Source organism: Perna viridis, chromosome 4 (genome assembly GCF_037379345.1).
Source record: "Perna viridis isolate PV_CMFRI_1.1 ecotype Kerala chromosome 4, ASM3737934v1, whole genome shotgun sequence".
Taxonomy (NCBI): domain Eukaryota; kingdom Metazoa; phylum Mollusca; class Bivalvia; order Mytilida; family Mytilidae; genus Perna; species Perna viridis.
The window spans coordinates 12,670,089-12,683,779 of record NC_142448.1 but is presented as its reverse complement, the minus strand read 5'-3'; the positions used below and the strand labels follow the sequence as shown (position 1 = coordinate 12,683,779).

Here is a 13,691-nt window from a genome sequence, read left to right as displayed (position 1 = left end):
TACGAGATGTGGTATGTAGCAAGAATATATGTTATTTTGCATATTACCAGGTAAATTTGATCCCCTATAATTTTTGTGGGAGTTATACCCCTTTGAACTTAGGAATTTGCGTGCCGTTTGAACTTAGAAATTTGTCAGAAATCCTCATAATTACCTTGTCAGTTCAATGTCTCTGAACCGGTTAGCGCAACTTCTCTGCAGCCTCTCAATGGATTTTTATGAAGCTGTTCTGTGGACGTGATGCATACTGCAAGTGGATCCAGTTTGCGGGACGGGGGAGACATGTTTTTGCAGACAAAAAAAACTTTAATTTTCGTTAGCCATACATCCCCGCGTGACCACATGGTTAATTAAAATTCGCATGGCTTGAATCGTTGTCGGTTTTGAATTAATTTACCTTCAATTAAACGACGTAAGTGACTACAAGGGGCGTTTTGATTATATATTAGGTGTAATAAATCAAATAAACTAAAATTGAAAAGATGAATTTTTGTATCGCGTCTCCTATAAGGAATCACTGATATATTTTTTTTCAGAATATAAGGAAATAAACTCAACCACGTGGCGCTAATGGGCATTTGGGATTATTTCAAACAGAGCGAAAATATATTACAGTCATTCCTCATAATTTATTTTTCGTATCAAATTACACATGTATTGTAAATATTTTGGCGGGAAAATTACTATTCTTCATCTTTGTAAAACTTTTTTGTTGTAGTTACCAGGCCTTACTTTCAGTCACCTACTTGACATTACTTTCACTATATTCTAGTTCATGTAAAATCAGACAGGGTGAATGGTATGCTGAAAAACCACCAAACAAACGATACTGTTTAGTCTATATATACGCCATGTTTTACGTATTAAGCTATAATAGTCCTTTTTGTTTAGAATTTTGCATCGTGAAGAAAATAATACATTAACTCTTTCTCTTAAAAAGTAATTAAGGGAACCAAGATTCTAGCGAAAGTTAAAAGAATGTAATCCAGGGACAAAGACACACACAACAAAGAATATAAAATAACCGAAATAATACATACAAAGTAATGAAACTTTTTCGAAGTCACTCTTTTCATCTGCTATATGATTGTGGAATAGTTTTGGACTTACGATTGACACAGGTACCCGCCTTAGATAATTTCAAACAGTTACTGAGAAATCAGAATCCCATTTTCAAACCACCCTCATATTATTGTGATGGAACACGAAAGCTTAATATTTTGCATACAAGACTACGTCACTCGAGTAGTACACTCAAAGCTGATCTGTTCAGACTAGGTTTGGTGCCAAACCAGAAATGCACCTCTGGCTGGCCTATTGAGGATAGTTCATCCATTTTGTTTCTAGTATGTCCTTTGTATGTAGATTCTACATAGACAATCTTCCGGATACTAGTAAAGATCGAATAACTATACGCAATACTTGATAATACAGCAATGTTGAGAACTTAAAAACAATACAACATTTTATTCAGCACTCAAGTCGATTCTGTTTAGACTGATCGAAATAACTTTTGATATTTTTCTTTTTTTTATTATTTATTAATGGTTTTACACCAAATTGTGAAATATTTTTCTTTTTGTGATTTGGACCTACTGTTGTGTATATAGGTTAAATCGTCAATTTCTGTACACTACACTGTCGTAATTTGTTCAACTATTTATCGTGTGTTATATTCAATGTATGGAGAGGACCATGTGAGTTGGAATTACTCATGTCTAATCCAAATTTGTTTATTTGCAAATAAAATGTGTTTAAACTAAACTAAACTTGAGCCTTTTAGAAAGGACCTTATGGAGAAATTCGTTTTCAATGGTGTTTAAATCTTCCTTAATGACATGACCGGAAGGACCATATTTGAATGGAGAGCGTTTGCAAGAGCAGTCAGGTGGTTTAGCCTTAAAGTCCTCAATCTCGAGGTTCTGCAATAGCCTTTTATAATTGAAAATTTATACTAACCCAACCAACCAAGAACGATAACTATTGCAAAGTGCAAATTTCAAATAAAGTAAATTTTGTAGGTTATCACCTTCTGTCTAATATAAAAAAAAGGGTAATGAAATGCTTAATTATATGGACAGAGCGTGACCGACGTCATATATATGTAGAATGTAAGACCAGAATTATGAATATGACGGTTCCAAAGCGTAATTTTTCGACACGGATGTAGATGATTGAGCAAGTGCGGACGCGCTGTTTTCTCATTTAATACGTCGATGGATACGATTTTATATTTATTTATTTATTCAATAGTAATTTGGAAATTATTGGCAGTGTAGAAATGTATCAAACTTTCACAGAAGAAAGTCTCACACGTTCTCCTCACCGCTAGCAACATGCGGTGGGTAGAAATAAAACAAGTGTAGAAATTATCTATTAGAAATTATGGTTATTCATCAGGAGTGAATCAACTATCTTATCTTGTTCGTTTGCTTTCATTAGGTAGAGCTTTCTTTCTATGTTTTTACCTCAAAAGGATGGGTTTTCCATAATTGTTATTAAAGCGTATATTATCCGATTATTGTCTTTATTTGTTTAATGACTTGATGATAATCGAAAAGAGTTGTATGTACTGACTGAGCTCCAAGTCGAAACATCAAATATATGTATAGAGACCAAACAAAATATGAGGATAGATTTGAGTTGACTCGACTATCTATATTTTTTTTAATGTAACACAAAAAATGGATATGAAAAATTATAAAATACGTCCCTGAATGAAGTGAATCGACACCAGGATCTTATTAATGAACGTGTGTGTTAAATGTAAGGGATATTTCCTGTATGTACTCTGTCATTTTAAGCCTATAATTCAGCAACCTCCGGAACCTCTCCATCAGTGACTGCAATCTACATCTACATCTACATGACCACGTATTACTTGTTGGAATATTAAAGTACACATGAACATTGTACATGCTTTTTCATATTTTCTTGTATTAATAGTTTGTTTTGGGGGAAAGGGGGTTAATGTGACTTTTAAAATTTTAAATGTGAAAGAGAGTTATTTGAAGTTTTATAATATAACCTGAACGAATTCACCTGTTGCTGTTGCTATATATGTTTCTAACATCATAAAATATGGTTTAAACTGTTAAACCACAATAAAACTGAGTTTTGTCATAAATAAGAAAAATCTTTCATTCACAGCAGAAATCTTTGTCGTAACACTAATAAACAAAAGTAAATGTTGCTTTGAAATGTAATTTGGTAAATTTGTCAAGTTGAAGATCAAGACCGGACATAAATTACATATTCCCGATAGTGAGATCTTATAGTTTCCCCTTAACTGGCTGTTCCTACTGGCGAAGAAAATTTGGAGTTATTTTTATTATTGAATCACCTTTTCCATACAAAGTTGGTGGTATTAGAATCATCCTGTATGTCTCTTCGTCCGTCTGCATATCTGGCACAAATCTTTCTCAATGGATTTTGATGATATTGTATAGAAAGCTCAAGCATCGTATGTAGATGGACACGAAGAAAGATAATCAATTTCAGGTGTACAACTTAACGTGATTTTAATCTTGAAGCGGGGCATTTTATAAGCTTGCTCATAGTGGCAAATCTAGTAATGGACGCACCATTATAGTTAGATACAGCTCTGAATTCGGATTGCAATGAAGTGTTTGAGACAGAAAAAAGATTCATATTTGTCTCATTTGGCCCCACTTATACGGTTCAAGCCTATAGCAAGCCGATGTGGACAAAGAACCTTTTTTGTTAATATTTATAAAAAATGGTTATAAAAAAATCAATCCATTCATGAATGTTTATTTATAATTCATTTCATCATTATAAATAGTGATAAATGAATAATGTATGTTAACAAATAAATTATAAATATATATAAATAAATCATTGATATTTATAATTATATGAAATCTGAAAAAACCCTAGTATCTAGACTAGTAAATAATCCACCGCGAAGATAGCGTTTTAGAGCATCATTTATGCCTCTTCTGGATGTATTTTATCTCCAAAAAAAAAAAAAAAAAAAAATGGGCAAAATTATGTGCAGGCAAAAGCTTTTTTGCCTAACGGCAGCTACGCGCCTGGTGTTCATAGAGACTTGATCAAGTCAACCTTATAGACAATATAAGTACCATGTAAATATTGCTTTTCCAGAATTTATCGCTGTGTATTATCGAACAATTCACTCACTAAAATAAAAGTCCGGACTTTTATGTTACTTTGCTTGTTGGTGTTACGGCGGCCTCACGAGTTCATAAGGACCCAGAGGATATATAAATATATATTGTTGTAGATCTAGCAGAATCTCATTTGAAAAAATAATGAAGTTTTGTTTCTGAATGGTTTTAAATGGCTTGGTCATAATAGAAATGGTACTTATAGAAATTAAAAATCTGGTACAGGTGGTGTTAGCATTATAATTCAAGTCTGTATTGATACTGGTATTTTAAGACCAATCTCGGAGGAGTTTTTAAGGGTGCATTTTGATCACAACATATCTCACTTAAAATGAATCTGCGATCGAGTTCGTTATTTACCACCAGAAAATTTTACTCGACAAAAAGATAAGACGTGCTGATGGGTTCGATTCGGAAGCAAACATTTGAGTTGTGTGTGTGTGTAATGGCGGGAGGGGGGGTCTCTTTGTTAATGTATTATGAAAGAAATATATAGGCCATTTCGAATATATTTTTTAAGTATAAACAAAAAATATTAGGGCGGTAACAGATGCTTCTTTTTTACTCTTTTTTTTGTGTGGCCTGTCATGCCTTTTTATTTCTAATTTCATGTTTCTTTCCACCCCACATGCTATTAAAATCAAGTGTTAATTCCTTAAATGATGTTATCCTATAAATTTAGTGTTCCGACCTTTTTTTAAATCTACTTCGACCATTTCATTTTTTAGTGCATTACAAAGTGCCTTTTTTGTAATTGTATATATTATGTATTTCACTGTCTCTCAAAAATGTCATATAAATTGGTTTTATATGAAGTGCCAGTATATTTTTTTCATGTATGTGATATTTGTAAACATTTCAATATGTATATATGCATAGAGTGAGGCAAAAATAAAAAAAAATGACTTGAATAGCAAAATTTCGGCAAATATGAGTAAATAAAAGCCTTAGACCCATTTTTTTCTGGATCTGCCCCTGAATTCTTTTATCTTTCTGGTATTTCCCCATTAAGAACAAAAATACTTAAGAGATCCTTAATGGTACTCTGCCTCAAGAAAAGTGTTTACATCTGCATTCATTACCTATTGAGGAAATCCATTCCACTGAAACACACAACCAGCCTGAACTTAATATGGCAGGTGACCTATAAAAACATCTCCTGCTACAAAATGTAAAAATTACCAAAGGGTTTTCAATGACTAAACAAAGACAAAAACAACAAGAATTATCTTTTAAAAAAAGAAAGCCCACGCGAAAAGATTTGTTCTTTTTTACTTGTAATTTTCTAAATTTCATACAGGAAATAACACATGGCACGCAATTTCAATTTTCGATACATTTTTTCGAACGCCACTAAGTTATCAGTATTCGCCAATTGGGAAACAGAATAGCGATCTGGTGGCTTGCGTTTCCATGGAAGCTCATCTTTAAGCTCAAAGGGTAAAATGCAAAACTATACTCAAACAGACAGTGCTGGAAAAAATAAATACTATATCAGTTTTTAATTTTTTATTGGTTATCATTATCCTGCGAGCAAACCACTGGATGAACACAATGAATGACAATACATGTACCTGGTAACAATACTCTAACAGGATGCAAGATCTGTATCTCAACAATGCCCAATATATAACTAGGGAATGATGTTAAATGGTAAAAAATAAGGGAGATATCAAGGTGACCTTGTTGTAAATATAAATGCTTTTATGTCGAACATAAAATGTTTTCATCATCATAAAATGAATAGTACTGGTATTCTGCAAATGGAAATATAAAATTGCTTCTGTCTACCACTAAGTCAATGATTATTTTTTTTAAAATTCTAATACCAGAATTAGTAGTTATAAAAACCAACTACAACCAACAATTATGGTGATTCAGGCATATTCACCTATCTTCTAAGTTCCTTTCTTAAAAAATATCAGTTGAAAATTAATTTTAGTCAAAGGCATGTTTTGGAGAATATATACAATTCAAAGATTAATTACAAATAATCAAGGGTAATAAATAACTTAAAAAAAATAATTCTGTAAGATTCTACTCCAAAAAGGTAATAATTGCTATATTTCAAAACTTTACTGTAACTGAAAATGATTTTATCTTGAGGCTTTAAAAAAGAATATGCAGTAAGCTGAACACAAGTTATCACAAGGATTAAAGACATGCAAGTCAGAATTTCCAGTACTGATACTTTAGTACCAATTTCATCAAGTTTCTAAGCCCAACTCTTAAGCACTACTACATTTCTCTGAGAAAGACAATAACTTCCTTTATCTTTATAAGAGATGACATAGCATTACTTTAGGTTTCTAAATAAAACGAAACTTAATTTGGTCTGCCAAATGACAGAAAACACAGTTAAACTCATATAAATTACTCGGCAACAAAAACTTTAACAAAAAACAACATACCCCAAAAAGTTAAACAGATCCAGGATGGTTTACGGTACATTGATATTTTGACGACTACACTTCAAATAAATGAGGTACACAAATTTTTTTAACATGATCATAATTACACATACATTTTCACTTTTAACATATACCAGTCAGAATCATTCAGCACCATTTGTAAAGATATTGAAAACCAGGCTGTCATTCCATTCAAATCACACACAACATACAAACATATATTACTCTCTCACTCCTCATTTCTCTTACCACGCATCTAGTTCAAGGAGACTACTATTTCAAGTTCCATACACCTACAATGACAATCTCATACTCAAATACAATCCAGAAATTAAATCCATTATGAACATTTCAAACACGCCTAAAAAAAAAAGATCTGTGTTTCTGGTAACCAAAACAACCTTAAAATTTTTATTCCATCTTCAATAAAATGACACAAGTGGCACCTACATGTACCATCTGATTCTGTTCTCAGTCTTGAGTGTTGGAATTCAAGGTTAGTTTTTTTCTGATATACTACTATTTGAAGATATGATTCTTTGAAGCAGATAGTGAGTGTTCAAAATGTGTGAGAAAACATACCATGAAGAAAGAATTCAATGAAAATCACAGAAGATATTACCACAGGCCGTAGAAAACTAAACATGTAGCACTTAATAGAAGAACCTGTATCACATATAACTGCATAAAACATTGTTAATCATCATTTTCAGCTGCTGTATTTTCCTCTTTATGTTTCTTATGCTTCTTCTTTTTATGTTTGTGTTTATGCTTTTTGTTCTTTTTCTTTTTCTCCTTTTTATGTTTTTTGTGTTTCTTTTCATCCTTGTCACTTTTTTCCTCCTCCTCTGCCTGACTGGCACTTGATCCTTCATTATCTGTTCCTTCTTCTGAGTCACTGTGCTCATTATAATCAGGCACAAACAGAGCTTCGTCAATTATAGATTCCTTTCTTTCATATTTCCTCTTTTTTGCAGTATCATTTTGTTTCTCTTCTTGTCCATTTTTCAATTCCTCTGATTTTTCTTTGTTTGGAGCTCTTTCCTCCTTTCTATTATCTTTAGATTTAACATCACTGCTTTTATTCAGTTTTTCTGAGTCTTTTTCTCTTGCTTTACTATATTTCTCAGATTTCTCATCAGTTAACACTTTCCGTTTATCCGACCAGTCACACTCTGATGGTCGACGTTTTTCTGATTTATCACTCTCAGATGTTTTCCTCTGGTTTCTCTCAGTGTCTCTGTCACCTTTAGTCTTATCTGATGAGACAGTTATCTGCATTGAGTTTTCTCGACTACGGACTCTGCGGTTCTCGTCTTCCTCTCTGGATGTTTTGTTCTGAACCTCGTCCATATAGACCCGTCTATTATGTCTAACAGGTGATTTTTGGTTCTTGTCATCACTTTGTCTGACAGGTGACTTTTGAAGTCGGTCGTGCACTGATACTTTTTTCTGGGTTTTTGCTGGAACAATAGCTGAAGCAACTGCTGGTTTAGGCTGCTTTTGGGTAATGGCCTTCTCTGCACTTTCTATAACTGATCTGAAATAAAGTGGATATGATACTTGATTTCATGTCTAAATTCCATATTTAATAAATAGTTGCAGTGTTGCAAGTATTAATCTGCAACGACAATTTCTTCTACAAAAAATATATGCCTCATTTCAAAGATCTACTGAAATTCACTAGAAAATATAATAAACAATCCATCAAAGTTTTATGGAAATCACTGGTAGTGTTTTGAGTTTTGTCTTAAAACAAGACACAATCCACTTTTGTTTGAATTAAGTTCCAAAATACAAAATGTCGAATCAAAAATTATAAAAAAATTAATTGGGTTACAAACATGTACATCAAGTCTTTAATAGCATGGGAGTACACTGCAATTATCATAGTTGAATCCAGGACTGATGTTACTGGGGGAGCAGGATGCCAAGCAGAACAATGCAATCTTTCTTCAAGGACAGTTTTTGATTTCATGAGGATTTTAAGGTCCTACTACTCTTAACAAAAATATGACCAAACAACAAAACACAGAAATGTTTCCATCATTTTGACAAACATTACATAAAAAGAGGCTCCCAGGAGCCTGAATTGCTCACCTGGTTGAATTTTGCCATTCAAGGGCAATAAATTAAACAAGAAGTTGTCCAAAAATTTTGATTCAAGAAAACTTTGATAGAACTTATCATAAGGATCATTTCAGTAAATGAAAGTCTAAATCTATCATAGATTTCAAGACATTGGCTGAAAACTGTAAAAAAAAAAAAAACAAAAAAAACCTGTCATTTTCCCCTGTCAAGGGCAATAACTCTTATAAGAAAGTGTTTGACAAATTTTATGCCTGGAGACTTTTGTAGTAGTCCTAAAAATAAGGATCATTTCAGCTATTGAAAGAATTTGGTCAAATCTAACGGTTTCGGAGAGATATGCGAAAAACTACTGTCTGACCCCTATGTTCTATTTCTAGTAACAGTGGCCATGTTTTTCGACGGATCAAAAAAACCCACTTCAATTCTATGCAGTATACCCCAAGGAACACTTACACCGAGTTTTGTTTCAATTGGTAAAATAGTGTCAGAGGAGAAGATTTTGGAAAGAAATAACATTAAAAATAGCAAAAAACTTTGAAAAAAGGGCAAAAACTCCAACATGGCTTAATAAATTAAAATGAAAATTTGACTGCAGATAGATCTCATCATGCTGAACACTTTTACCCCTTTCAGAATGGACTAAACCTGACCATTTTGGGGATATATGCAAAAACTATTGTCTGACCCCTATGTTTTATTTTTAGTAACGGCAGCCATGTTTTTCAAGGGATCAAAAATCCCAAAGTCAGTTACATGCATGATACCCCAAGGAACATTCATACCAAGTTTGGTTCCAATTGGTCAAGTAGTGTCAGAGGAGACTTTTGAAAGACATAACATTAAAAATAGCAAAAAACTTTGAAAAAAAAAAAAAAGGGAAATAACTCCAACATGGCTTAATAGATTAAAATGAAAATTTGACTGCAGATAGATCTCATCATGCTGAACACTTTTCACTTTGGAGGTATATGCGAAAAACTATTGTCTGACCCCTATGTTCTATTTTTAGTAACAGTGGCCATGTTTTCCGATGGATCAAAAATCCCCACATCAGTTCTATGCAGGATACCCCAAGGAACATCATACCAAGTTTGGTTCCAATTGGTCAAGTACTTTCAGAGGAGAAGAGTTTTGAAAAATTGTTAACAACGACGACAAAAGCCAAATGATGGCAATACCTCACATGGCTTTCGGCCAGGTGAGCTAAAAGCAAATTATCCAAATCCATCCCAGCATTTCCTAGTTATCATATGACATAAGGACAAGTAAATATAACAATGTCAGTACATACTTTGGTAAAGGTTTCTTTTCAGCCCTGTTCTTCAGTTTGTCCCTGAGATCTGGTGATTTGTCATCTTCATAGTCTTCTCTCTCCCATTTAGACAAAGCTGGTGGAGACAACATCAGCTGATCATCATCCTTGTTTTCCCTCATCTCTATCTCATTGTCTGTGTCTTGTTTGACTCTCTTTGCAGGACTCTCTTCAGCGGAGTTATCATTATCATTTACCTCTTGTACCCGTTTTTTCTTCCTTGTTTTCACCTTTTCTAAATCAGAGGCAGAATCACTTTGTGAAGCATCTACTTCTAACTTTTTTACTTTCTTCACCTTCTTGATGACTTTTACTTTTTTTGTGGGAGAAGGAACACTTGATCTTTCTTGAGTAGTAACTTTTTGTTTCTCCCTAACTTCAGTATCCACAGTTTTCTCATTATTTGAGACTTCTTTAGTATTGTCTTTGTCTTCCTTCATATTTACTGGAGAAGACATTTTATCATTCTCTTGTCCTTCTACTTTTGGTTCCATGTTAATCTCTTGCTTTTTAACTTCATTTCTTAATTTTTTGTCAGGCACTTCATCAGTAACACTTTTTTCCTTATTTTTCACTGGTGACACCTTTTTAACAGGTTTATCTTTGACCTCAGATAATACAACCTGAGTGTTGATTTCAATGAGGTTAGAACCAGGTCTTTTCCTATTATGTAATGACTCCTTTGAGGACACTGATTGCACATCTCCAACAGTAGCGATTGTCTTTAATGCCCCTGACCTATTTATTGCACTCACTTTATCATCAATTTCATGTGTTTTCTTTGCAGGATCAACCTTTCCTTTGACAGGTGATTTTACAGCTGTACCTTTAGTTTTAAGCCTAAGGGCAAGGGATTCCTTTCTTACAATTGTTCCATCTTTCAATTTTACAACCTTTTTCACAGTTTTCTTTGTCAGTGGTTTCTTTTCACTTTCCTCTGTAGATTTTTCAGCAACAGTCTCAGTCTTCTCTTCTGGCTTTTTACTTTTGTTTTCTTTATCTTTTTCAGATTCCTTTTCCTTTGGCTTTGTGGACTTCTCAATCTTGTCTTTTGGTTTCTCTTCCTCCTTTTTGCCTTTTGATTTTGACTTATCTGGTTTTTTATCCTTGTCTTTAGTCTTGTATTGTTTATCGTTTTTATCCTTGTCTTTCCTGTTCCTATTTCTATTCCCTCTTCTATTTGACCTTGGTGACCTTGATCTTGACCTTGTACCACCTCTGTAAACACCTTTTTGAGGGTCAAAGTATGTACCCCTGTCTGTTTGACCAGATGGAGGAGGTGGAGGGGGCAGTCCATATCTTGATATGTAGTCTTGGAAAAGTTCTTCATACATTCTTGGGTCAAACCTGTAAAAAAATATATTTCATGGTATTCTACTTATAATGCTGTGTTAAATTGGATATTATTCCTGAGGAAATTAAAACAGTTAACATTATTTGTTTACTTCTGTGTCATGTAATGAAGGCACTTAAGACAGTCATTAACTTAATGGAAGCATTGGGGAGGTCGATATTTTTTTACTGCTTATATAAGGAAAATGTTCTGGAAAATTTTACCGATATTTTTCCATAGTGCAAACTAAATTTGAACAATCAATATCTTAAAAATGCAAACTTTACAAACACTTTGACAGTAATTTTTTGAGGTTATGAGGTATAAATACTTGGGTAACGCAATAAAATCTCTGTGTTTTTACTTCATGTGCCACAGCTCATACACATTTGGCAGATTCTTAGATGGAGAAGTACTTAATATCTATAGTGGGGATAAAATTTGTTTACATAATTGTCTAATACTTCCGACATCAATTATGTACTAAATAACCTCAGTCTTAAGTTTACAAGGCAAACCATAAATTTGTTCTAGTGTGGCTAGTCCTTAAATTCCTACAGTGGAGAACAAATTTTAATCCTGCATTTTATGTAGTTGTCATTTCTACTTTAATTCTTTAACTTATCCTTTCGTACTTGTACTATCTTGTCTCTGAATTTAGTAAATATAAGTTCAACTATTGTGTTGCTAATCTATTTTTCCCGTTTTAATTCAAATAGTTGCTCTCTAAACTGATCTAAAGTGTCACCTATTTGAACTTTTAAAAATTTCATATTTGATACTTAGATATCCATGTAAAATTTCATCAAAATCATGTAATGATCAGGTAGGAGAAACAACAACTAGTTAACTACTAGTTAGACTGCCTTCCTCTGCAAGCATTTCACAATTACCTGTATAAATTTTCTTAGAACTTAGAAATCAATTAAAACATCACATGATTTGCTATTCGTACCAGTGCTTCCACTGAAAAGTTTTACTTCAGTTTATGCATTTTTTTTTTGCAGGAAATCTGAATACAAAAACTGAAAATTCTACTTATGTGTGGAAATACCTCATTTTATAAGGAAAAGATGGTAAAGGACTATTTCATTACAATATTAAGTTGTTGAATGTGATCTTTTTTGTTTGAAAATTCTCAACTTTAAATTCTTTGATATTGTGTACAATTAATATTTTGAGACTTCATTCTAACATTATTATTACACAATAGAATACAAATTATGAATTTCAAATAGGATCAAGATATTTTTTAACTTCAATAAAAAAAATAGTAGAATCAACTAGAATGTAATTCATAACTGGCCCAAAACTAGATTGAATAAATATATGCCTTCCTATAACTGGTGGTGAACTGCTCCTTATAGACAACATTTGAAAACCCTTCTACTACATACTACATTTTTTGGGAAGTACAAAATATAAAAAAAAAGAACCCAGATTTTGGCAATGTTATTGTCAATTGCTAGTAACTATTTTTGCATACGCTTGAAAAATCTGAGAATGTTCACCTAATTAGTACAAATAATTAGCAGTAGCACCTCCTAGTGTAACCCAAACTATTACATTATTTAAGGTTTCATGTTACTTTTTTATGCTGTTTATTACTACTATTGTAAGCATCTAATATTGCCTTTTTCTATGGAACTGACTGGATAAAACCCATTGACCCAATAACCTATCGCTAAGTATTATTTTTATCTTTGGTCATTACAAGTAGTCTGTGTGTTTCCTATTAGATTTCTCACCAAATTTACAATCAACTATTTCTGTGTGAGCAACCACAAACTGTACCATTCTTCCAGTAAAATAAAAATATGGATTGTGCAAAGGAGATAAAAGGAACCCTGACTCTAAATGGATAGGTAAAAATTGAAATGTTTCTCATCTCTGCCAGCCTGTCTCGCATTGACCATTTGAATTTCCATTTCAAATTACATTGTCAATTTTTTCATCTCATTTTTTTTCTCCTGAATTCATTGAAATGTGACTGAAGTCTATTAAAAAGTAACCTAACTATGCAAAGGATTTTTCTATGCAGTGATAGCTTTTTAGAACAGCATTTACTTAAAAGCATTTCCAATATTTCAATACAGCAATTTGGATGCAGTTTCAATATTGTTGATTTTGAACCTTCAATGAAGTTAAGAGAAATTCCAGCATGTGAAAAGATTTTTTTATAATATCAATGGTATGGTCTATAAGTAACTGTGAATGGGTTATACTGGCTCAAAACATAATTTAGCAGATTAGAAAAAATGGTGTAGTTTGAATTCTTTCTTTATGATGTTGCTATTTTCATAATCTTAACCAATCACACAAGAATATTAAGAAACCATGAAATATCCAGTTTTATTTTTGTGTCTGGTTTATTAAGTTTGGTAGGTTGGTAT

The 13,691-nt window shown here is 32.7% G+C and overlaps 1 protein-coding gene across 1 annotated transcript in view; it reads right to left on the bottom strand.

The window, feature by feature from the left end:
- Positions 1 to 5,645: 5,645 nt before the first annotated feature.
- LOC148618900 (uncharacterized) overlaps positions 5,646 to 13,691 on the bottom strand; it is a 34,081-nt gene continuing 26,035 nt past the window's right edge. Inside the window, exons 18-19 of the mRNA XM_088578256.1 lie at positions 9,945 to 11,312; positions 5,646 to 8,102 (exon numbers count right to left, since the gene is read on the bottom strand). Coding sequence (XP_088434382.1) covers positions 7,259 to 8,102; positions 9,945 to 11,312 — 2,212 coding nt within the window. The 3' untranslated portion in view covers positions 5,646 to 7,258. The remainder of the gene's footprint in view (positions 8,103 to 9,944; positions 11,313 to 13,691) is intronic.